Raw genomic sequence first — 25,655 nt, forward strand, 5'->3', positions numbered from 1 at the left:
CCTAGAAATGAGAGAGAAAATGGTGTTTCGGATAGGTTCGCCGGTAAGTGCTTCAGGTTCATCGCCAAGAGATAAATTCAGTTGGTGAAAAAGATCGCCTTCTTCGCATCTCCATTGATTAAGTCGACTACGAACTCATCAGATGAATTGGGGATGGATGATTGGTTGATTCATTTTGGTGACACTGCTTTCGGAGCTTAGGTGAAACTTCATATCGGAATAGCTGTCGGAATCCGAGGAATTCGAACTGGTTGAGGGATTCATCTCGTACGATCATATGAAGGATTTTCGATAAGAAATAGATTATATGATGTAGATTAGTACCCTGCAATACATAATTTACATATGCATATATAATACTAAAATCCCATAAGTTACGAAGGAATCTACGGAAGCTGTCAGGCAAAGGTAACAATAACAGATACGCTAAGATATGAATTTATCTATACACTGTCTATGCAATAGAGGCAGTAAGACGTGTCTATACTTTAAGGATGATAAGCAAATAATTTTTGACACGAAATGATAAGCAAAACTTTTGACATGCAGACACAGTCGAAGTCCAGACTCACTAATGCATCTAATCAACTATCAGTTAGACACACTAATGCAAGACCTGGTTCGCTAAGACCACCGCTCTGATACCACATGTCATACCCCGTCCTAATCCATCTGGACGAAGTCACTAACATCTGGTCCCATTGCGATGATCGACTCCAAATAATGTCTTTAAAATGAGAAAATGCACAGCGGAAGGTTTCTTTCATACCTGAGAATAAACATGCTTTCAAGTGTCAACCAAAAGGTTGGTGAGTTCATAAGTTTATCATAAAATAATAAAATTCATCATTTTGATGGACCACAAGATTTAAATGCTGCATGGTACAAATGGACCCGAATCCTATACCCACCCGTAATGTACATGCTATATCTTTTAAATACAGTACACCTTTCTCGTGTACGAAATCATCTTTCATAAATCTTAGTAACCATACACATATCTCGTGCACAAAAATAACATACACATAACCTGTGTATAAAATCATTCTCTCGATACATAACATTCACTTTTCATTGCTTTCATAGCTTGGCTTGGTAACCGACCTTAACATATAATGCGCATCAATAATATCCCCAAAACAGAACATCTCGTCTGTATAATAATCATATAAACTTCGAAGTACTAAACACCACGGCCACTAGCTCTTCCGTCTAGTGAACATTCTGGGTGGGGGTGTTAAACCCGGTAGCTACCTTTAGGATTCGCGTCAATTAGGCGTGCACTAATTCTCAAAATTAGTGATGTTCCCTAATTCTTAGGTTACCAAGCAATAATAATTAGGAAAAAAATATTCATATCAATTGTGGCAATTATCACGTCCACATAATTCAATGGTGGCAATTATCACGTCCACATAATTTATTCGAGGAATGTTTTGCTTGTGTCTATCTTGTCAAACATTTATAAAAGCATTTCATGTATTCGCAGTTCAAAATGTATTTCAAAAGCATTTAATAAAGCAGTTGTAAAAGTAGCGCATGTATTATCAGTCCCAAAAATGTAAAGAGTAAAAGGGAATCAAATGAACTCACCTAATGTATTTTGTAGTAAAAATACATATGACTATATTGAACAATGCAGGGTTGGCCTCGGATTCACGAACCTATATCATTTGTATATGTATTAATATTCATGGTTGTAATTGAACACACACACACACACACACACACACACACACACACACATATATATATATATATATATATATATATATATATATATATATATATATATATATATATATATATATATATATTAGTTATGTCATTTTTATGTTAATAATATATATATGTTTTATATGTTCATTTTGTATATAAAAATAATAAATTATGTTATGTTATATGTGTTAAGTGTATATATTTATGTATTTCATTTTTTTTTTTATGAAAACAGTAGTTCTAATTATACTAAGTTAATATTAGTAAACATGATAATAATAACTTTAATAATATACTTATGTTGATAATAACTCTATTAGTTATAATAACAATGATTTTAATAATAATACTTGTAAAATATTAATTTTACTATTTATGATAGTTATGATATTAATGATTTACTAATAATAATAATAATAATAATAATAATAATAATAATAATAACCTTATTAAAAATGATAATATTAATAATAATAATGATATTGTTAATAATGATACTTTTGTTTAATAATAATAATAATAATAATAATACTAGTAGTGATAACAATATTAGTAATAACAATAATAAAAATAATAATAATCATAATTATAATTATAGTTATGATAATAATCATTTACCTAATACTTTTATTAGTAGTAATAATAATACTAATCACTATAATACTAATAACATTAATAATAACAACAATAATAATCATAATAATGATAATAATAATAATAATAATAAAAATAATGATGACAATAATAATAATAGTAAAAATAATAATTCAATTGCTACCTTTATAAGAAATCAGCAAAAAAAAAAAAAGGAAAGTTCCTGCCCGGGCTCGAACCCACGACCACCCGCGACCACCCGCTCAAACACATAACCACCTTAACCATAGAACCATCTATTTCTTTCGGTTTTAATTCTCATGACTAAATATTTAGTATGTAACAAGCTATATAATCATTTTCATCATATCATAACTATATCATCTATCATCATCCCCATGTGTATCATGTATATCAAGTACTCGTAATCATCATCAATTACTTGTATCAGCACCACACTTATTAACATCTCGGCCCAAACAACAAAACAATACACGGCCCAAAGTTTGTTAGTCCAGGATTGTATTAATCCACACCAAATTCATTCGGCCCAACAGGAAATGTAAACTGACCCTCGGCCCAATCAGTGGCCCGATTCAAATTCTGTAAATAGAATATGGAAACTGTTTCACTAAATTTGTTGGATTTGGAATTCAATTCACGTCCCCATCATGAATCCCACATCATATTCCATTATCAATATTGCACCAGAAAGGTACCAGCTGGAAAAGAAAAAAAATGCAATCTTTATCATCGTCATTTCCTCTTGTCATTATCATGATCATTACGTTCATCTTTATGGCGTATATTACCAGAGATGGGATAAAGACAGAAATGTGAAGCTGCAGTAGCAACTGTAACGGTGGTCGTTGTGGTAGGTGGTCCTCGATTGTAGGGTGTTGTGAGGGTGATGATCAATATTTGATGATGGCGGTTGTTATGGTGGTTACTATGGTGGTCAGGGTTCACAAGAAGAAAAGCAAGTGAGAAAATGGGTTGAGTGGTTATTGATTGAAAACAGAAGAAAGGAAGGGAGAGTGAGTGATGTATACCGTCGGTTTACAGCAGAAAAAATATAGCAACAATTGCATAAACTGTTGTGGTGTTTTGAGTTGTAAATCGTAATAGAATAGCAGCAGCAAGTAGCATTTTACGTGGTGGCGGTTTGTGAAGTTCTCGATCAAAATAGAAAACAGGATATAGTCGTGTGATGATGATATGTTGGTGGTTGTGGTTGATATGGTTGCCGGAGGTGGTGGTGGCTCGATGGTTGGTGATCTTGGTGGTCTTGGTTAATAGCAACCATGAACAAGAAATGAAAACAGTGGATTTCAAATGAATATCAAATGAGTGTTTGATTATGGTATGCAAAGGTGGTAACGGTTGGGTTTTGATTGGATGATTAAATGGGTCCTTGGTTGTAAGATGATGAAGGTGTTTTTATGATCAAAGTGTGCATTCGTATTCATATAAAAGACATGATGGTCCTTAAATGAGTTTAGATGTGTGAGGTGGTTTAATGGTGACTTATGAATATGGTCGATGTTTGTGATTTTTCATAGTGAACCGAAAGCAGTGATAGAAAGTTAATGGTTTGATGGTTCATGGTTCGGTGATGGTGTTCGTGGCTCATGATACTCCTGGACGTACATAAGAGAGAAAGAAGATGAATGTTTCAATATGTATGTGGTGATTTGTGTTGTAGTATGGGTGTATCTTTATATATTTTATATATATAAGATAGAATGGTGGAATATAATGAAACAAAAACACTATCAATAATGACAATAATTAAAGTAGCACAGGATAGCAGCCGGGTTCACTATTCCACTATTCCACCGATAGTTCATTCCGGATGGTTATATCGTGTCCATTGCTAAACAGCTAACGTATAAAAGTGTTCCTAAAAATCCTAAATTTTTAGATTAAATATATTTAATTATTTCACTCATTAACTGTTTGAAACCTGATCAAAAAGGTTCGATAATTATTTATTTTCTGTTCCAATTTATATGTACGGAGTACTAATATTTAAACTTAAAAAGGTAAAAATATTTTTAACAAATCTAACATCTTCGTAATCGATTTACAGTTCAACTTTTATTTTAGTCCTTCATGAACATGTAATATATCTATATTAAAACTAACGAAACGTCAACCGAGTGTTACTGACGTTTACTAATTAGGCTCGAAATCATTCATTTTCAATATACACATTCTATATATATATATATATATATATATATATATATATATATATATATATATATATATATATATATATATATATATATATATATATATATATATATATATATATATATATATATATCAAATCTTAATTAACAAGTTTAAGTAAATAAATATATTAATTATATTCTTTTAAACAACTAAATATAATATTATATATTTACAAGTAATATTTATATATATATATATATATATATATATATATATATATATATATATATATATATATATATTTAAATATATATGTAACTATTTACAAATAGTTGTTCGTGAATCATTGGGAATGGTCGAAGGTCAATTGAATATATGAAACAGTTCAAAATTTTTGAGATCTAACCTAACAGACTTTGCTTATCGTGTTGAAAATACAATATCGTATCGAGAGTTTGATTTAAAATTAGTCGAAATTTTCCGTGTCACTACACATAGATCGATAATTTGGTAAATCTTCTGCCACTCCTTTAGGGTGCCAACCAAACATCGTTTGGAAAGATGCTTAATACAATCACTATCTTTCAGTACAATCTTCCTGATAGGTTCCCCATTCACCTGTTTATTACCGTTTTGAAGCTTTGTCCTAAGATCTTTCTTCGCCAGCATCTCCCTTAAATCAATCAGTTGATTTCTTGCAACATCATTATACCTCCTGCTATCTCTGAAGGCATCATTGAAGTTATTTATTTTCCCATATTGCATCTGGTTCCTATCTGTGCCAGCCCTCTGGCCATCAATCGAAGCACCCTTTCGCTCCGTCGCCTTGAAAATTTTGATTTGTGTGCCGTCAAAAGTAATGTTACCCAGTTTGTTTAACATCACATCTACATTTTGGATATTGTGAAATCTTGCAAAAGCAAAACGCTGTCCGTTCTTTAACCTTTTCCCGACCATGTAAATATCTCAAATATCCCCATACGGCTTGAAACATCTCCATATATCGGTTACTCCCCAATGCTTCCGGAAGTTGAAAAACATGAATGAGGTCAGTTGAATTCCAAATAACCATGTTAATCGATCCTTTAATCCCCCGCTATAGTTTTCTCGCCTAGACGTGCCACCCTGAAAACGCTCATTCCTCACCGGAATTCTCTCTCTCTCTCTCTCTCTCTCTCACATTCTCTAAGGAGAATATATATTATATATATATATATATATATATATATATATATATATATATATATATATATATATATATATATATATATATATATATATATAAGTCTATAATATTATTAATTAACTTATAAAGCGCATATATGTTATTCCCATCCCATTTATTTATATTTTTAACTTTTTCTTCCTTAACTTTTTCTCCCTCGAGTCAAATTCCGGCAAATAACTTCCAAATTCAGCCATCAAAATTCATTTTTTTAGCACTCAAGAATATGAAAAAGGTGAGAAACAAAAAAAAATGAAAATTTTGCAGGTTTGACCGGCGTTGATTGAGTTAACCAAGGTTGACCGAGTTTGTGGCCGATTTCGCGTTTCCTCCGATTTGACGATTTCTCCCCGAGTACTCGGCCGAGTCGGTCGAGTTTTGCAACACTGCTTGTAGATGTGTAAAATTCTGTTGTGGGTGTGATTATGGTTGCATATAGGGAACATGAAACGGCATAACGACCGGTTGCATGAATAGTGTAAATTGTTGTTGAAGTGGTTGTTGTTAAACTTGTAACAACTGGTTTTAAGTTGAGGGTTATTGAAATCCTGAAGAAGATTTAAAGACGGAACATTGTCAAAAAGTCGATTACCCCAAACATTTTGCGAGGAATTTGAGGACGAACCGGGCAAATTTGGTGACACTAAAGTATATAGATTAGAAGAACCACCCTCATGAGGGTTGAGATTTTGATTTTGATTTGACATGGTTCTGAGATGATTAGAGAGAAATGATAGAAAGTGTAAGTTTTGTGTAAAATAATGTGAAGAGTTATGGCGTTATACTATTTTTGTAGGGTTAAACTGTGTTATTTAATTTTTTATATTATAAATTTATTTGAATACATTTAAAACAAAATAATGGAGCCATTGGACCCTTTAAATTGCAAATTATATATGTTTCACCAATTGCAACGATACACGTATACAATTACACTCTCCCTTGCTTCTTGTGACGCTTTCATCGCGCCGGAAGAAATTGGGCTCATCACATTACTTGGTGACACTATGATGGCGTGGTGGTTGTAATTTCAGAATTATCACGTTACGTTAAATATAGTCTTTAGTTGTTAACATAGCTCTCCGCACCTTAAAAAAAAAATATGATAACGGACTTTAAAAGGTTTTAAAAAATAATATTAACCCTCCAATTGTTCCTTTACAAAAACGCAAAGACTGATACATAAACCTGGAACCCTTGTTTATTTTCCTTTTTCAGTAAAATCAATTTTTTTGACATCATAATTAAACCCTAAAAAAAATCTCATCAAACCCACGTTTTTCCGATAAAAATTTCACCCGGGTATCAATCAGAATCCCAAATTGTTGGATGAAACCTGATGGGTTTGAATAATCAAGGGAATGTTATTGGGGGAAATAACCGACCATCAGATGTATTCAGAGGAGGTGGAGATGGAGGTGGACCGACCCGGTCCTGGGGTACCACCGGGTCGGGTCAATCCATTTCGACAAGTGGCAGTGTCGGGTCTCCTTTGACCCGGAGTGAAACAGCCATGGTGGTAACACCTGCTAGTAAGAGCAAAAGTTTGAGGTTGAATCATATTCACAATGCTGAATCTCAAGAGCCTGCTGGGTATAAATTTCAGTTTCTTATTTAATTTTTTACTTATTCTTAGAAAGTTTCTAAAAACTTACAAATTATTTTATTGATTCAATAGACATCGTTATATATTTAGTGTGCATAAAACCTTTATATCTGCTACAATTTTTTTATATTTTAATTTGTTTGAGTCTTGGTGGATTTGTAGATAAATTGAGGAACCATTATGAGTACAATGTTTTTTTTTTGTTATCAAAATAAATAAAAATTATATGATAAAGGTAAATATATTCCATAATAAATAGGTATCATAAGTTCTAAAATAAATCTATTGTAGGTAAGTATACATAATTTTGCTCATAAAAAGGATATGGAGCTCAATCTTATTTTGTATGTGATGTTACTGTGGTTGCTAGATAGTGGATTAGAATACATGATCATACTAATTCATTAAGTAATGTATATTGTTTACTTTTTGTGATGTTACTTTGTAATTTTAGTAGTAGTTATTATTTGTTGATTAACTATAAAATTCAAACAGTGATAAAAAGAAGAAACAACGACAACGTGCAACTGGAGCTGATAAAGGAAATCGAGGACTACGTCAATTCAGCATGAAAGGTTGGCTTTCATCAGTTTTCTATTGATTAGCTAAGTTACAATTTGCGTTCTGTAAATGATACGCAGTTAATAATCGTTCGGATCTTGATATGCATAGTGTGCGAGAAAGTTGAAAGCAAGGGAAGAACCACTTATAACGAGGTTAGTGTTTACAGGTGTTGAATCTATCAGTTTCTGTTTTGTAATTAAATTGTTTGCTTTATGCCATCTATCTATACAAATTATGGAAAAGTTGCTACGAATCTACAATTTGTGAATGAAACATAGTCTATACATTATACATTCTTTCCTAAATAAAATGCAGCAATATATGTATATTACCATTCATGAAGCACTTTAGTTGAATAAACTGCAACTTTGTTGAATAAACTGTCTCGTGCTATGTTTGATTTGACAATTCTAGGTTGCAGATGAACTCGTAGCTGAATATGCAGACCCTATCGCTGGTGATCAAACTCCTGACAAAGTAAGTGCTTTAAACTATTTATTAGTAGGTGCTCGTTAATGGATTTAACAAAATTAAATCAATGACATTATTATACTTGTAAGTAACAGTGTTAAATGACTAAATGATCATATGTTAATTATTACTGTAACCCGTAAAATTTAGACATCACATTACAATTTTCATAGTACAATGTACATATGATTGATATGTATATGAATATGAATAATTTTGTTTATATACTTGAACGACGTTTCGTTGTGTTTGGATGTTTATTTCAGGTGCAACAGTATGAAGAAAAGAATATTCGTCGAAGGGTATATGATGCACTGAATGTGATAATGGCGATGGATATTATATCTAAAGATAAAAAAGAAATACAATGGAGAGGCCTTCCAAGAACTACTCAGAGTGATGTGGAAGAGATAAAGGTTAACCATTAGTTGCCCTGTCCTTCTTAATAATTATTATTATTATATTTATTTATTAATATTAATATTAATTTTTCGTTTTTAACTAGTTAGCTTTTCATTTGGCAGAGAGAATGTCTTGCTATTAGAAGCAGAATCGATAAGAAAGCTGCTTATTTGAAAGAATTACAGGATCAAGTGAGATTTACGTTCTTTTTAGAAACAAAGTTGGTTGTTTTTTTTAACTCATTGGTTTTTTTTTTTTTTTTTTTTTTAATTGCTAGTATGTAGGTCTTCAGAATCTGGTACACCGAAATGAACGATTACATAGCTCTGGAAATGCACCAAACAGTGGAGTGGCTTTGCCTTTTATACTCGTGCAGGTACAATTGTTTGGCAAGGTTTGTTATAACATAATGTTTTTTTTCTTCGATAGTCAGTTTGGGAAAAAATGGATTACCATATAGATGCAACATAACCATCCTTAGATGTTTGATTGATAATTCGGCACTGAAACTAAACTATGCATCCTGTAATAGCGTTGCATCTAGTCGAAGCAAAAAGACTATAATCTATGCGCGAACGTTTTTCTTTTTAGAGTTCATGATAACAACACATGGCCATTCGCAAGTACAGGGTAAACTTTGACTTTTAAGGTCAAACTTTTAAAAAAAGTCATCGTATAGTTAAAACATTAACGCAGTTTGTTTTACAAGACGTCTTTGTCTGAAGATCTGTAAACCACATCTTTAGAGATAATTTGGTCTGAATATCTGTAAGGTGAAAATAAAAACTTGTTTGTTTTTGTGTCTGAAGTAGTGAGAAGCATATTTCTAAGTCTGCATTGCAGACAAAAAAATACATTATTTTATCTTATGTCTCACAAAAACAAAAGCCTGCTTGCACGCACATAAGACTTAATAAGGTCTGCACAGTGAAAAACAGACAACACCTAAATTTAAGAATTGCTGATGGTGTTGTACTACCTTCCCGTTTTGTAGACTCAACCTCATGCTACCGTAGAAGTGGAAATTTCAGAAGATATGCAACTGGTTCATTTCGACTTCAATAGGTGAGTGTGCACACACGTTTTAAATTCTTTTGTTTCTTATTCTGACCTTTGTTAACTTCCATTACAGCACCCCATTTGAGCTACACGATGACAACTATGTTCTCAAAGCAATGAACCTCACTGGCCAATCAAAAGACGATGACATGGCAAGCCAATCAAAACATGATGACGTGACTAGCGTTTCTGACCAATCAAAACGTGACGATGCAAACAGCATATCTTCAATGTTCCGATCTTCTTCCAGGCCCACCGTGCAATCTGGCAGGTCGATCCCTGGCATACTTAAACCCCGTGTGAAACATGAGCATTAGGTGTTTGTTGAAAATTGTGTTGACTTTAATTGGGCTAATTGGATGCTTCATTTGTTGATTATAGGTGGCTTATTATACTTGTTATAGATTATAGAATGATAAAGGGCTTTAGTTCCTTTTTCGTTATTTAGAGAGTAACAGCATTATGCAATACTAGACTATTGAAGAGTTTTTTTTTTTTTTTATGAGAAATACATTATTTGAGTTTTGACATTTTACTAAAGCGATATTCTAATCTAATATATACTCTATTGAAATTTGAAAGTGCAAGCATCCCTAAAAACGTTAACAAGCAAATATCCGATGCGACAAAAAGGCGATAATATTTCTGTCAAATATTTTTATAAATCTACTAATGTAATGTTTGATTGCCTCCTAATGTAATGTTTTAGCGCTTAATGCTGAAATGTTTAAATTTACCGCGTTTATTTCTAACATTTGAATTAAAAGCATGACAAGCGAAGTTGAATTAAGGGAAAATTTGTGATGAACTAGTAAAAGTTGAAATTACCTCTTAATTACTTATTAAACATCTTCATTGTTTTTAATATTCTTCTTAAATTGTTTTTTTAACGACAACTTATACATTCAAGACGAATTTATCCACAAAAGACTTGAATTCTCAACCTCTTTGGTTGAAAGGCCCCCTCGAATATCATTAGGCTATAAGCCCTCTACTAATATTCTTCTTAAAGTAGATCAATAACACTTATCAAACAATTTTATTCTTTTATTTGTTAACGTAAAATGTTAATTTGATAATTTTACATCAATTATCAAACATGTTTTTGTTATTAAAAAACATGTTTATTTAGATCATTATCATTATCATTATCATATTATATATTAGACAAAAATTATGAACAGTGCCGAGAGCATTTTCGCCATTTCACCTTTTCTCCCAAAAGAGCCCCCACACTTTGTTCAAAAATTAAAATTGACCCCCCAAACAGGGGGTAAAGTGTCAAATCAACATTTTCATAAAAAATCTTAAATAAACTCCACTCAAATATTTAACTTGTCATATCTTCTCGCCCGCAACGAGTTAAATTTTTCCGACACTATCGTGAATCTCCAAATAACTTTACGAACACAATGTCACTAACTATACGCACAACGGACGCTATTTAAAAAACGCTAAATATTTGAGTCCACCTTTCATACACGTTGATTTTTTCCTCACGGACTCCGTAACTATTTTCATCTATTAACAACATATACATATGAGTTTTATTATTTTTTTTAAAAATTATTTAGTAATTTTTTTGATATTACTCAGTAAATATTCTATTCTTAAATCATACGGAGTGTAGATATAAGCTAACGAGTTAATTGTGATAAATTTTAAAAAGTGAACAACTCCATAGCGAAACGCGAAACGCGAAACGCGAAAATACACCTATATTGTTAATTTAAGATAACATCTAAATCTTTGACGGGTTATACCTTTTCATTCGACTCGAGTTGCGCTTCAACGACATCATCGTTTGTCACGAAATAATTTTGCAAAATAAACGCATTAAAATACATTGGAAACCGAATCCCGGCGCGAAGCGAGGGTAAAAAAAACTAGTTTGAACTAATTAATTACATTCATGTCTTAAAAACATCTCAAAAATAAATAAATACCGGAGATCTATTAAAACTTTTTGATAAATATATCAATCACTATTTGAAAAAAAGTAGAAATTTAAATTAATACAGATTAAAAAGATATTATTGACCTACAATATTAGCTCAGACCTGATTCCATTTGATTAATAGATCATATGATCAATTTGACTGATCAAATGAAACTAGACCAAATACAAACATTTGGAAACTAGCACATGAAACTATAATTGAAACTCCCTAACACCTTACCCTACTTATATCGGCATCTAAGATTGGGCCTCATAACTATAATTAAAAATTGGGCTTCTAAGATTGGGCCTCATAACTATCTTAACCTTGTCCCGGTCCACTCTTTTACGTACATATACTTCCCCTAAACGAACCTGTTTCTCCTCTTTCTAACAAATTAGGGTTTTCAGAAACCGAAGTAATGGGAGGAAAGTGCCCACACAGAAGAGTCAAGAAGAGACGTTACTCACACAAAACCTTCCGTCTCGCTAAATTCCTCGTTAAAGATATCCTTTTAGACATCGCCGTGCTTTAATTTAACTACATAATAATTTCGTTATATGTATATATATATATATATTTATCTATTCTATACGTGCTTTTTTGTTCCTTTAACTTTTAATTTGTCACGTGATGATGCTGTGTATGATGAGCTGAAAAAACCAGAAGATGAGAAAAAGGCGTTGCCTTTAGATGAAGATTTACCTGGAATGGGTCAATATTATTGTTTACATTGCGAGTAAGTAATTTTATTTTTTATTTAATCGGTTGTGTTTACTTTTTTTTGTCCTTGGATTAAAATTGTGTTTTGTGATTATTTTCAGTCGGTATTTTGCGAATGTGACAGTAAGGGATGAACATTTTAAGACCAAAAAACACAAGAAGCGGTATGTTGTTAATATCTATTACGTTTTAATTTGTTATGATTGTTAGCTACCTTGATAATTGATAAAAGTTTTAGTACAATTTGTTGTTATATTTGATAATTAAAGTGGAAGTTTAGCTACTGTATTTTGGAAGTATGATTGCGTTGAATAGGATCGATAGTGTTTGTTTGCTAATGTGTATATGGTGATCTTATTGAAAATCTATGGTTGTATAATGTAGTGAACATGTGTTGATGCTGCAATCTATAAATGTCGTGAGTTTGTGTATTGAGTCCATAAAGTTACTAGGGTTTAGTGCGGATTATGAGCATAAGTCTCTTTATTAAAGAAACATGCTAGCTTAGAAATTGTATATGAATTTGGTTGTTCCTCTATTTCATACCTTTGAACTAATTTATAGTTCCTTGACCACAAAATTATTTATCATTGTTAAACACTTCAAAGTTGTCAATTGTGATTTTGGTAAAGAAAGCTTCATGCAGTAGACATCTAAGTTCACTTAAGGCTAACAGTAGCTCTACATAGCAAGGATAATTGCGACAAGTTGATGTGCTTGAAATTATGTATATTTGAACTAGGTTTAGTGTATGGACAAGGATAATTGAAACATGGTCTGAGCTTGATCAATTGAGGTAGTTGATGCTATTGAAATTGTGGATATTATGTTGATTAAAGAGCATGAAAATGGTCGTTAAGGTAGACTTGTATCATCATTATCATACTATCTTGCCTTTATAGTGTAAATTTTAAGCCCAATTTTGCTTGCAACAATTAAGTTAATTGGTTTTGTTTCATCAGCTTTGTTTCGGCACATCTTGATTGATAGTTGCATTGCTAGAAATTTATTTATTTTTATTGTAAAATAGCTTTCTCGTTCTCTAAATAAAGCCTTTAATCTTCGTTTCATATGGAGCTAAAAAGTTTGCATACCTGTAATGGGAGATTTTTTGTGATGGACTTGATAAGTGTTAGGTATTTTCTTTCCTTTTCGGACTGAAAAATTAGATATGTTTAACGCAAGGTTGCAGAACTCAGAATTACTTGGAGAGCTCGGAGCCGAGTAATCAAAGTCGGTCAAACTTGGCCAAAAAACCGAATTACCGCAAATTGCTAAAAACTCGGTCAAAACTCGTGATTACTCAACTGGTCAAAATCAAACTTACGTCAACATCCGAGTACTCCCTCTTGCTGAGTACTCCCTGAAAAGTTCCTACCGGATACCCGGGGTAGCGAGATTTGCAATCTTTTTTAACGTTGATTTCGCTTGAATGTAATTATTTTGTTTAATTACAAATATACTAGCAAAAGTTTTGCGATCCAATCACATAAAACAAGAAAATAAGTATTAGGTAATCAAGCAATCCTTTAGTCTATAGTCATGAACTAACGGTAAAAACTAGAATTTCAAAGAGGTCCATCAACGTATATGTCACCTAGCTGTTAGGAGCTGAACCGTGAATATACGACACTTGGCTTATATAGTGCTCAAGGCACACGTAGGCGCAGTAGGTCTAAGCCTCATGAATGTGAGGCATATCATATCGAACGGATTTATATATGTGTTGCACTTTTATAATAATTTAGCTTCCTCTATTGAGCTGGGGTAAGACTTAAACTTCTATGATTGCTAGGATCCAAAAACTGCAATAAGATCCGAATGCCTGTAAACGAGTTGGCAAATAGTTGGTAAAAAGCCCTGATTATTCTTTTGGTTCCTGTACTGGGCTTCAACTGTTTTGGTCTTTGAGCAAGTGTCTGTTCGGGCTTAATACCACCGAACCTGCGTTTGCGGGTTAGTCTGTAATGTGTAAAAATTCTTCTTTTGTGATTACAATCAGGGAAATACATGATTCTATTCTATGCATACGAATATAAGCAATCATATTGGACCCAGTGAATTAACTTGGTTGACTATTATGCTATATATACTATCTGGCAATACTCAAGGCTTTGTAGCCCAAACCTAGAGAGTAAGGAGAGACCTTTTACGGCAGTTAGCATTTTGTTTCTAATTTAGACACACTTTGGTTTGCTTTGTTTTGTTGCTTGATCATTGACCAGAAAGCTTAGTTAATCAAGTATGCGCGATTGGCGTGTTTTTTATACCTTTGAGTTTCTACATCAGTTGTTAATATCATGTCTCTTTCTTATAATCTTTTTATTGATATTAATTATTGATTGATATTTATTATCGGTATTTGCAGTCTGAAGATAATGGCTGGTCCTGCACCACATACACAGCTTGATGCAGACTTGGCAGCTGGAATGGGCATGCCTGATAATGGGCAAAAGCTAATGTCAATGTGAGCCCAGCTTTTTTGTCCATCAGTACTAGTTGTTGACTTGTTTCTCAAATTTAGTATCCAATGTAAGAATCCTAGTTTATTTTTGCCCCTCATGTAATATCACAGAACTAATATCTATCTTATTTTTATCAAATTAAATTTGTGAAGCAGTTTAATATATTTTGGAGGTACTTGTACTTTTGGTAACATCCGGTAAATATATAAGCATGTGTTCAGTAATACTACTATTACATTAACAAAACGAGTATGACTTAAAAAAACCTAACTGTCGTGTTATTCTTCTGGATCTTATGGTTTTAGTTATGGACACCAGACACCTACAATTGCCACTTGCTAGGTCTTATAGCTAGTCTCTACATGCATGGTTTGTAAATTATGCAGACCTAACCCAAACCCTCCAGCCCTGGCTAAACCGTCGGTGGTTTCTATCAATATTTGCTAACAGTGTTGTAAAACTCGGCTGAGTTCTCGGGGAGTTTTCGGTTTAGATCATCAGCCGAGTTCTTGGTGCTCAACTCGGTCAATTATTCGATCAACGACCGAGTTACCCGGTCAACGGCCAAGTTCTCGGCCAACTTGGCAACTTGGTCAAAACTCGGCAACTCGGTCTTAAAATCGGGAATTTGTTCAAAAACTCAGCAAATTGGTCAAAGTCTATTACAATTTACATTAGAACATACTCCGTATATATTTATATTTAAATACTAAAAAGTCTAACATAAGTCAACATCCGAGTTCTTCCCGAGTTGCCGATAACTCCCCAGAAATTTTCAACTGAGTTCTCCCCGAGTTTCGAGAGTTCTGAGTTCTCCAACCTTGGATATCACCATGTGAATCTTATATGTATCTTAAAAACTATTTTTCTTAATTTTGTTTGTGGACTCCAAAGTTATATGCTGTTAGGATTAAAATGAATAGCAGTACCAACCGGCTGTTGAGTACGGTTCTTCTGTAACGTGCTCATCACTAGTTTCACGTGTTAGCCGGACACATGGTGCTTCTATGTGAGAAAGTTTTTGTCAATTATAACGATTGTAGCTTACTCGTGCTTAAATTTGTTTGGCCTAATATGAGTTCGGCTTGTGAAACTAATCGTCAATGTATTTTTATCGAGTTCAACTCGGATTTTATAATTTCAAGCTTTGGTTAAAGCTAAAATGTGTAACTTGTTAACGCCCCAATCATGCATGTAATTGATTTATGGGAAACATTTACTTGGATTAAAAATAAAAATGTACCAACGTTTGTTGAAAAGTCATGTCTGTTTTACTGATTCATTAAATATGGACGAGGTATAGTGCAAACAAAAGAACCCAAGTGTGTTAAATTGTACGATAAATGCAATAAAGTATGTCTTATCATAACAATATATGATAGTCAGCAAACATTATTGTTTTTACATGGTTTCTGTCCAAATAATGTTGTCGGGGAAATCAAACATGTAATGGAAAGTGTAGTGGAAAGTGGGTGAAAAACTTGTGTGGGAGTTACACGCTTTGTTTTAATCTTTTGTCCCAAATATCTACATAATTGGGAACATATGGGTCCATTGTAAAAAGATTATCTATACTGTATGAATACTTGTTCAAAGCAAAAAAATATTATGATTCAATGATTATTAGGACTAGACTGTATTCGAGCCGAGCCAAATTTCATAAAATTTGAGCATCAATCAAAAGATATTGAAAGAAACAAAATCTCGCGCTACTGGAGTCGAGTAAAAATGGCAATGGAAGTGATTTTATATGTTCAACGCCCATCCTTCTTATCTAATTGTTTTTACGTTGTTTATTGTATATGTTCAACACATCCTTCTTATCTAATTGTTCTTATCTAATTATTGTTTAACAAAAGGTGGTATCTGTATATGTTCAACACTCATCCTTCTTATCTAATTGTTTTTACGTTGTTTATTGTATAGAAGTGATTTTAAGTCGTCCTTCGAGATAGTAAGACTACAATAAATAAGTTAATTCATAGTGATATTAACCAAAATGCGCGATGGATGCGAGGAGTTTCTTCCTAACGGATGCGTTGGTGGCAAATGATATGATTCGATGCCAAAATTGCCGTTCTAGAAAAATAATAGCAAAAAAGAGGCAAATTTTAACCAGTTACCATTTTAAATACTAACTGATATGACTTATTTAAAATAGAGTATTGATCCAAATTAACTATACTTCAACTATTGGTTCAATATATGGCCAACTTTAAACACTACCACAAACATAATCTGAAAATGAACATCAAGCGTTGTAAAATAACTGACTCTTTTGAAACGGTTTTTGAGTAGCCGTATAACGCACGGGCTCAAAACCTAGTATTATTTATATTTATTACCGAATTATTAAAGTTTGCGGGTAATTCGTGACCACGTATATCCGCGGATTGAAGGAATGAGTTTATAGATAAATCAGTCAACGAAGATACACGGGTTGAAAAAATATCCCTGGATATTGGGTCGTGGGTCGGGTCCAGCGAACCTGTGCCCACGACTTATGGGTGCCGAGTCTAGCTCTACTGCTCTAGTCATCCTTAAGTTCATAGACATTGAGATAATTACTTGTACTATAGAATTTAGTCGAGTCATCAAACTTCAATGTGAAAATGAAGCCTCGAGAGTCAAGTTTCAAGCTTTGAGTTCTGAATGTGAGTCGAGTTGTGTTCAAAACAGCTCGAGTTCAGATTTAATCATGTTCATATAAGATGGAACATTAATAAACTTCAACAATTGTATTTCTTGTATCCAAGATAAACTTACTAAGGTCATTTTTTGTTTAAATTTTGATAAGTACATTGGTTACTTTGAAACTTTACCATAAACAATATAAACTAGACAACTAAAACTTACCAACATACATTCAAGTTACACTCCCAAAATCAAAAACACAAAATATTCAAAACCAATTACATAGTCGATGAACTCGAACCATTCGATGACGTCATGCTTACGGCTTCATGACCATGTGAGAACCGTTGTAACTGAATCATCTTCGCGTAACTACCATCCACATAGTTTTTTAATAACTGCGAATGCGAGCCTTGTTCCACTACTTTACCATCATCAATAACCGCAATGCTATGAGCATTGCGTATCGTTGATAGTCTATGTGCTACAACTATCGTCGTTTTTCCTGAACAAACACGTTCGAGTCCCTCTTGAATGCATTTTTCAGATTCTGCGTCTAGTGCACTTGTCGCCTCGTCTAGTAACATGATCTCAGCTTTCCTTAAAAAGGCTCTTGCGATTGCCACACGTTGCTTTTGTCCGCCTGAGAGTTGCACCCCTCGTTCGCCCACAAATGTTTTGTATCCGTTCGGTAAGGCGGATATAAACTTGTGAGCGTTTGCGAGGGTTGCAGCTTCAATGATCTCTGCTTCGGTTGCTAACTCGTGCCCATACGCTATGTTTTCGAAGATCGTGGTTGCGAAAAGGCACGGTTCTTGCGGGACTATGGCGATATGGCGGCGGAGGGACTTTAGGTTATATTTTCGGATATCTTTACCGTCTATCGTTACACGCCCTGCAGACGGTTCGTAGAATCGTTGTACGAGTGCAATGACCGAGCTTTTTCCACATCCACTCGGGCCCACTAATGCTAGTGTCTTTCCGGCCCGGGCCCGTAGGCAAAGCCCGTTAAAGACCAAATTATCGGGACGAGATGGGTAAGCGAAATCAACGTGTTTTAGTTCAACTTCTCCTCGGAGGCGGTCGGGGACGGGGATCGAGTCAGGGTCATCTGACTCGATCTCGGTTTTGCGGTCAAGAAGATCGAAAACCGAATTCATGGCCCGACCACCTTTGATGAAATCAGGAGCTAGGGTTAGGGTTTCGGCTGCACCATTAGCTGAAACCATGAGAACCATAAACACCCGAATGGTTTTCGAGAAATCCGATATCCCGTGCTTAACGAGCCACGACGCATACCAAAGCCCGAGCGCATAAGATGCATAGAGCAAAAACTGAGCCAACCCGAACCCACTTCCGGCTATCTGTCCCTTCCAAAAGCATCTTCGAAGAGGCTTATCGAGACTCGTTGTATAAAGTTTAACGATTTTCGACTCCGAGTTGAACGCGGCTACCGTTCTCATATTCGAAACCGCCTCTCCAGCTAACTGTGTAGCCTTCGCGTGTGCACCTTCTAAGTCGCCCGAAAATCCTTGCATAAACATTTTCTGTTCAAGAAACATAAAGAATCAAGCATCATTGTTATAAAGTTTCCATCTTTCAGAAAAATGAAGAATATTTTCTTCAACTGTATTAACTATAAGTAAAGAAACATAAAAAATCAAGCATCAAGGTTATAAAGTTTTCATCTTTTTGAAAAATGAAGAATATTTTCTTCAACTGTATTAACTATAAGTAAAGAAACTAACCTGCAAAACAGTTGCTGCTACCACTACAGGAAAAACAGCAACAAGAACAAGTGCAAGACGCCATTGAAGAACAAAACCTGCTGTGCAAGCAACCAACATTAAAGCCGAATTCTGCATGATTACCGAAATTCGGTCACCAATTGCTGACCGTACATTGTTCGCATCAAGCGACAACCTAGCCGCAACTCTCGAGCTTTCGTTTTCTTCTTGATCGAACCACGCCATTTCGTTTTTCAAAACCGCAGCCAGCATTTTCTCCCGAACCCGTTTAGTCAAGTTTTCTCCAACAACATCCCAAAAACAATGTTGTAGTGTGTTAAAAATTAGAGCAGCTGACGAAACTCCAATCAACAGATAACAGTATTTACCGATTTCTTTAATCATGTATTCGTGATCTTGGTTGTAGTAAACACTCAAAACAGCACTGAGAACATATGCAAAAAAAGCACTGATTGAGCCACAAATAACTGAACCCACTGACCCGATTAAAGCATATGTCCATTCGGGCGAGTTCATTTTTGCCAGGCGCAAAAAGGAACTTGCTTGCTGTTTGAAAGGCAGCTTTTCGAGCCGGTAATTTGGGTATCCTCCTTCAATTGATAAAGTAAAGTCTGATGTCGAGAAATCAGATAAACGTCGAGAGTATGGGGACCGCCCATAAGATGAGTTTCGTGTCATTATCGGTGAACTAATCGAGTTTCTTGCAGTGGAAGGCCTAAAAACACAAGTAATTGTTATAAGCAAACCCATCTTACTAATGTGTTGACTTATGTGGTCAAACTGATCACTTTTTAAAGATAGAAGCCGATATGTAGTTCTTCATTAAAAGACCAAATTCATGTTTAGATAATTCACTGTTTAGAATTTTTGATGACTTTATCATACTATATCTGTCTTTAAATAACTGTTACGTTTGACTTTTCAAAATTTTTCTTTTTGAATTTTGACTTTAAGTACTTCCGTTTGTGCTATATAAAATTTGATGAAAATTATGCGAAAGGATTTGGTTTTAAAATGTGTTTATATTGGTATAACTTTCATCAAATATTATATAACACAAACAAAAATATTTAAAGTCAAAGTTGTACAAGAAAGACTTAAAAAAGTCAAAGCGGGACAGTAATTTTTGCACGGAGGGAGTATGATCTAACATGGCTAAAGGTTGACAATGTGAATTTGAAATTCAGAAATTAGTAAGTTTGACCTTAAAAAGTCAAGTTGAGTTTATCAAGTACCTTGCACTGCTTTTTCTGGCATTGTTCAAGGCAGTTTCATGAGCAACTTCTTGCATCTTTATAAGCTTAGCGTACACACCGTTTTCTCCTTTGGCGAAAAGTTCATCGTGAGTCCCGATCTCCAAAACACAACCTTGTTGCAAAACAACCACGAGATCCGCCTTGCGTATGGTTGAAAGGCGGTGGGCTATCACAAGAGTCGTTCTCCCGATCATAAACCTATCTAACGCCTCTTGTACTAATTTTTCCGATTCTGAATCTAATGCACTTGTAGCCTCGTCTAAAAGCAAGATCGAAGGGTTCTTTAACATTGCTCGTGCTATCGCGATTCTTTGCTTTTGTCCGCCCGAAAGTTGTAATCCCCTCTCCCCAACCTACATTGATGGAGCCAAAAATGATTACCAAAAGTCTCATATTTTTAAAATTAGACAGTTAGTAATGTTATTAATTATTATACAGAATTAAAGGGTTGATAACTGAAGTTTTATTTAATCTCAAACTTAGACTTTGTTAAGTTTTTAGTGTCATGTTCACATCAACTTTGAAATTGATAGTAGCATTTTTGACACCAAAATCAAAACTGCAGGCAATGGTCAAAGTGTTATATGAACATGTTCCCAGTCAAACTAAATCTTTGAGTTTGTCAGTCATGTTGGGGATTTTACATATGTACCATGTATGTGTGTAAATATATACAATATAAAATTATATTTATTTATATTTTATAGTATATAATATAAATAAAGACACAGATATATTTGTCCTTCCCATCCACTGATGTTGCTGTTAAAGTTGTTGTCTCATGCATAAATAAGTCTATCAGCACATGCACTGTTGACTCAGAAAACATGTTCCAACTGTTAATTTAATGCACTCCCTCCAAAGAAAAAAATTCAGCATACAGCATACTACATTTGACTTTTACAGGCACAAGTTAGGTTATTGTTGACCAAATTTGCCATTCCAATTTTTTTTTTTTTAATCTTTAGGATTAGGATATTATTAGGTTTAAGATTAAGATTGAAGCAACACCATAAAGCAATCAACTTTAATCAAAAAAATGCCCCCACTCTACCCTCCAAATCCATTCAATAATTAAGATACATAACCATCAATGTTAGAACTTGATAGTTACCCATGTTGGCCCAGGTTGCTCATTAAAGATTTAAATGACCAAAATGCCCTTAAAACCTTTGATAAAGTGGATCACATCAACTATATGGTAATCAAGTTTAATCACCACCAATGTTAAACCTGATCGTTACCCAAGCAGTAGGAACATGCTACAAGTGACTCAGATCAGGCTTTAAAGATTGAAAAGACTAAAATGCCCTTAACGCACGAATGCCAAATGTCCTTACTTTTGATAAAGTATTTCGCTATTAACTAACCTGAGTATCGTAGGCGTCGGGTAACTTAATGATGAACGAATGAGCGTTGGAGACACGGGCAGCTTCTTCAATCTCACCCACGGACGCATCGGGTCGACCCAAAAGTATGTTTTCTTTGATAGTGGTTGCAAAAAGGGCGGGCTCTTGACTAACGAGACCCATTTGTTGCCTTAACCATTTCAAATTCAGTCCTTTGATATCATGCCCATCAAGGATTACTTGACCTACAAAAAAACTTTTAATTAGAGGCTCTCATTCTACAATCAATATGTTGTACAATGTGCATGTAAACATGTATATTGTCGTTACCTGACGTCGGATCATAAAACCTTTCGATGAGTGAAACAACCGTAGATTTCCCCGAACCACTGCTTCCAACAAGAGCAATGGTTTTTCCAGCAGGAACACTTAAATTGAAATTGTTTAGTATTTTGACATCTGGTCTTGAAGGATATGCAAAGTCAACATTTTTCAACTCTAGTTGACCCGAAACAGAATCCAACTCCAAACCTGATTCACAGTTTCTGTCAACGCTCGGTTTATGATCGATTATTCTGAATATTTTAGCTGCCGCCACCCGTGCTTTCGTAAATGCTGCCATACTTGGAGCAGACTGGCCTAAAGCACTATTAAAATTGAAAAACTCAGAACATAACAAGATACAATTGAATTATTGATAACAAAGATAACCATAATAATAATGAAATAATATCTTACAGTCCTCCAATCATGACAGAAAACATTGTAGAAATTGCAAGTCCTCCATTTGTGTAATTGTGCCTAACAAGATAGCCTCCATACCATAAAAGAAGTGCATAACAACAAAAGACAGTGAAATAAGTTGCTCCTAATCCTAATCCTTTTGCAAATCCACTCTTGTATCCAAGCTTTTGAGATATCTTTAATGCTGCAGAGTAAGCTTGTAATGCTCTTGATTCACCAACGTATGCCGAAACAGTTCGAATTTGTGCAATTGTCTGGATTTTGTAACAGATCAAGAAAATATCCAGTCAGCAACATAGTAAACCTTTTAATGAGTAAAATTCTCATAAATGCAGCTTAAGTTTAAACAACAACTACATGTAAAACATGAAAAGATTCCCTTTTACTGTCTTGGTTTTGATTAAACCGAATAAAACTCAGATACTAAACTCTAAAAGGATTAATCTTGAAATCAATTTGGAACAAATTGATGGATACCCAGATTGAGAACAGTTGAAAAAGATGGGCTTTTTCCCCTATAATGGAAAAGCAGAGGGTGATTGGTTTTTTTTTTTTTTTTTTTTTGTACTTCTAATTATTACTAAGGAGCTCAAATTCAGACACCCAAATTGAGAAACATTGTAAAGACAGATTTTTTTTTTTGGACCCAGATAGTAATAACAGTGGATGATATATTCTGTTACTGTGTATAGTTTAAATCAAGCATTACCCATATAGAAACTCAAAGGAAAGAACTTTTTTTTTTTTTATTTGATAAACAGAGGAAACTGCCAATTTCTTGAAATGATAATAGAATTGTTAAGGAATTAAATTGAACACACCTGCTCAGCTATATTTCCAGCATCTGAAAGAGCTTCTTGGCTTTTAGAAGACAATTTAGCTAATGTGGTCATATGAATAGCTCCAATTATAGCAATTAAAGGCACCACAGCAAGTGTCACCAGTGCTAATTGCCAAACTGCTGTGAATCCCACAACAAATCCAGAAACAAATGTTGCCAGATAGTGAATAAAATTTCCTAACTGTAAAAAAACACAAAGTAAGACTACTTTTTTATGCATTTTGTGCAAAATAATTTAATAATCATATATTATCTTTACCTTTTCACTAATGGCATCTTGAACCAAAACAGCATCAGTATTGATTGCAGATACAACATCTGAAGTTCTAACTTCAGTGTCAAAAAACTGTATGTCTTGACTCAGTGCTGCTTCTAAGTATTTGATCCTCATTTTTGTTGATTGTCTTTCTCCTGTCCACATCCAACATGATATCTCTACAAAATAAAAAAAATAAATCCCATGTCAAAAGTTTCAATCTTTTTTAAAATTTCACAAAAAGTGATAACATTCAACACAAATACCTGCCCAGGAAGATGCCCATATTGCAGCACCAACTACAAGAAAGTAAAATGCATACTGCAAAAACAAAGATTGAAAAAAAAAAGATGAACTTTTTTATGTTAAAAGAAGTTGAATTTAGAAAAAAGAAAGTTACCCTTTATACATATTGCAAAACCCGAGTAGAATAAGCATCAATTTTTTTAAAATAAGATGAAAAGGATGAATTTTTATGATTAACTTAAGTTTAGAAGGGAAAAAAAGATGTTACCTTTAATACTTCATGAGTCATTTTATCAATGTTGTTAGCATTGGACCCAAATGAATTAACAAGATCAGCAAAGAATCTGAGAAAAATAGGCAAAGAACAGCCATGAACAAAGGCACCAATTGTACCAATTACCATCAACACATAATCTAATCTATCTGCAAACCTAAACAATTCCCCAAACCCAACTGATATCTCTTTATCTTTCTCTGCATTTTTACTCTTTTCTCCTTCCATTTCCATATTTGTTTCAGTTGGGTTTTCAGAAACAAGTTCAAGACTTTGCATTTTATAGCATTTGAACTACCCTCTGTCTCTCTTTATCTTCCCTTGAAAGTCTCCTGATGACATTTTTTATATATGTTATATATATTATTTATTACTTAATTTATGATTTTATTCTTACTCTCTCTCTATCTTTCACTTTCTTTTTTTGTCTGTATATCTTTTTCTTTCTTTACAGATATTGTATCTCTATTTACTTTCTTTTTGTGTATTATTATAAGTATTTTTTTTTTTATAAAATGGGAATTGAAACAGTAGTCCCAAGTACTTTAGGAACAAAGATTCTTAATTCACACTGTAGAAATACACATGTAGAAGGCATGGTTAAATTAACAAAAACATTGTTTCCATGACCAAGTCTAATTCTTCTTACATATAACTAAAAAATATTAATAAATAAAATGTACGGACCGAGAGCACTGAGTGTCCGTGTTCCTTTGCCAAGGTCCATTTCAGTGTCGAAAATGGACCTTGAAATTGAGTAAAGTGGGTGTCGTTCGGTGTTCATTTCGGTGTCTATTTCAAGGTCGATTTTAGTCGTGGACCAATAAAAAAATAAAATAATTAAAAAAGAAAACAAAAAAAAAAGGTAGAAACATCACTTTAGTTGCAACGGTGGGAAGGGGTGGGAAGGGATGGCGAAATTGAAGCTGAGGCGGTATCCATATCCTAGCAGCGTCGGTGATGGACGGCGAATTGAAGCCCGGACACTGCCTGCTCTAATTGGTTAGGTTCTCTCAACTTATTTACTGAGTTATGGAGTCCTTTATAGCATTATTATTTTTAAAAATCTCACTAATTATTTTTTGACTTATGCTTTATGACAGTATTGAGAAAAAAAAAAACCGAGCTGATGAAAGCTCGCATAATTACTTGACTAATTTTTTTATATTTTTTTTTTGGGGGGAAAAGAAGAAATATATAAAAAAAGGTTAATGGTCAGTTGCACGTAAGATATGTGACAATAACTACGTGTTTGATGGTTTATATATAACAAGATACGTTACTAGTCAGTTGCACGTAACGCATGTTATGTTAATCGAACATGTCATATTCTATTTAAAGAATGCCGTATATGATCT

General features: G+C 33.8%; 3 protein-coding genes across 3 annotated transcripts; 2 read left to right on the forward strand and 1 right to left on the reverse strand.

Annotated features, from left to right (window-relative positions):
- The first annotated feature begins 6,636 nt into the window (after positions 1-6,636).
- LOC139844302 (transcription factor-like protein DPB) lies at positions 6,637-10,351 on the forward strand. Its single transcript, XM_071834523.1, has 9 exons — positions 6,637-7,312; positions 7,821-7,900; positions 7,998-8,041; positions 8,304-8,366; positions 8,627-8,776; positions 8,885-8,953; positions 9,040-9,138; positions 9,757-9,827; positions 9,895-10,351. The coding sequence occupies exons 1-9, from the start codon at positions 7,059-7,061 to the stop codon at positions 10,136-10,138; spliced, it is 1,074 nt and encodes a 357-aa protein (XP_071690624.1). The 5' UTR covers positions 6,637-7,058; the 3' UTR covers positions 10,139-10,351.
- Positions 10,352-12,137: 1,786 nt separating this feature from the next.
- LOC139844303 (uncharacterized) lies at positions 12,138-15,132 on the forward strand. The gene is made up of 4 exons (XM_071834524.1): positions 12,138-12,267; positions 12,392-12,500; positions 12,586-12,648; positions 14,853-15,132. The coding sequence occupies exons 1-4, from the start codon at positions 12,183-12,185 to the stop codon at positions 14,953-14,955; spliced, it is 360 nt and encodes a 119-aa protein (XP_071690625.1). The 5' UTR covers positions 12,138-12,182; the 3' UTR covers positions 14,956-15,132.
- Positions 15,133-17,668: 2,536 nt separating this feature from the next.
- On the reverse strand, positions 17,669-24,626 carry LOC139839425 (ABC transporter B family member 1). Its single transcript, XM_071829489.1, has 10 exons — positions 24,292-24,626; positions 24,044-24,098; positions 23,781-23,956; positions 23,502-23,702; positions 22,675-22,934; positions 22,267-22,583; positions 21,958-22,181; positions 20,567-20,940; positions 19,332-20,046; positions 17,669-19,130 (listed from the first exon to the last, which is right to left on the reverse strand). The coding sequence occupies exons 1-10, from the start codon at positions 24,574-24,576 to the stop codon at positions 17,862-17,864; spliced, it is 3,876 nt and encodes a 1,291-aa protein (XP_071685590.1). The 5' UTR covers positions 24,577-24,626; the 3' UTR covers positions 17,669-17,861.
- Between the last annotated feature and the right edge of the window lie 1,029 nt (positions 24,627-25,655).

The sequence above is a fragment of the Rutidosis leptorrhynchoides genome, chromosome 4, assembly GCF_046630445.1.
Source record: "Rutidosis leptorrhynchoides isolate AG116_Rl617_1_P2 chromosome 4, CSIRO_AGI_Rlap_v1, whole genome shotgun sequence".
NCBI classification, from domain to species: domain Eukaryota; kingdom Viridiplantae; phylum Streptophyta; class Magnoliopsida; order Asterales; family Asteraceae; genus Rutidosis; species Rutidosis leptorrhynchoides.

What these genes read in the sequence shown, in the direction of transcription:
- LOC139839425 (XM_071829489.1), bottom strand. Translation starts at nt 24,576, where the DNA reads ATGCAAAGTCTTGAACTTGTTTCTGAAAACCCAACTGAAACAAATATG. An exon ending in TGACTCATGAAGTATTAAAG is followed by an intron (nt 24,099 to 24,291) that starts GTAACATCTTTT and finishes TTGTTTTTGCAG; the next exon opens with TATGCATTTTACTTTCTTGT. An exon ending in TCTGTCATGATTGGAGGACT is followed by an intron (nt 22,584 to 22,674) that starts GTAAGATATTAT and finishes CAATTTTAATAG; the next exon opens with TGCTTTAGGCCAGTCTGCTC.
- LOC139844302 (XM_071834523.1), top strand. Translation starts at nt 7,059, where the DNA reads ATGGGTTTGAATAATCAAGGGAATGTTATTGGGGGAAATAACCGACCA. An exon ending in GAATCTCAAGAGCCTGCTGG is followed by an intron (nt 7,313 to 7,820) that starts GTATAAATTTCA and finishes AAATTCAAACAG; the next exon opens with TGATAAAAAGAAGAAACAAC. An exon ending in ACGTCAATTCAGCATGAAAG is followed by an intron (nt 7,901 to 7,997) that starts GTTGGCTTTCAT and finishes TGATATGCATAG; the next exon opens with TGTGCGAGAAAGTTGAAAGC.
- LOC139844303 (XM_071834524.1), top strand. Translation starts at nt 12,183, where the DNA reads ATGGGAGGAAAGTGCCCACACAGAAGAGTCAAGAAGAGACGTTACTCA. An exon ending in CGCTAAATTCCTCGTTAAAG is followed by an intron (nt 12,268 to 12,391) that starts ATATCCTTTTAG and finishes TTAATTTGTCAC; the next exon opens with GTGATGATGCTGTGTATGAT. An exon ending in ACCAAAAAACACAAGAAGCG is followed by an intron (nt 12,649 to 14,852) that starts GTATGTTGTTAA and finishes CGGTATTTGCAG; the next exon opens with TCTGAAGATAATGGCTGGTC.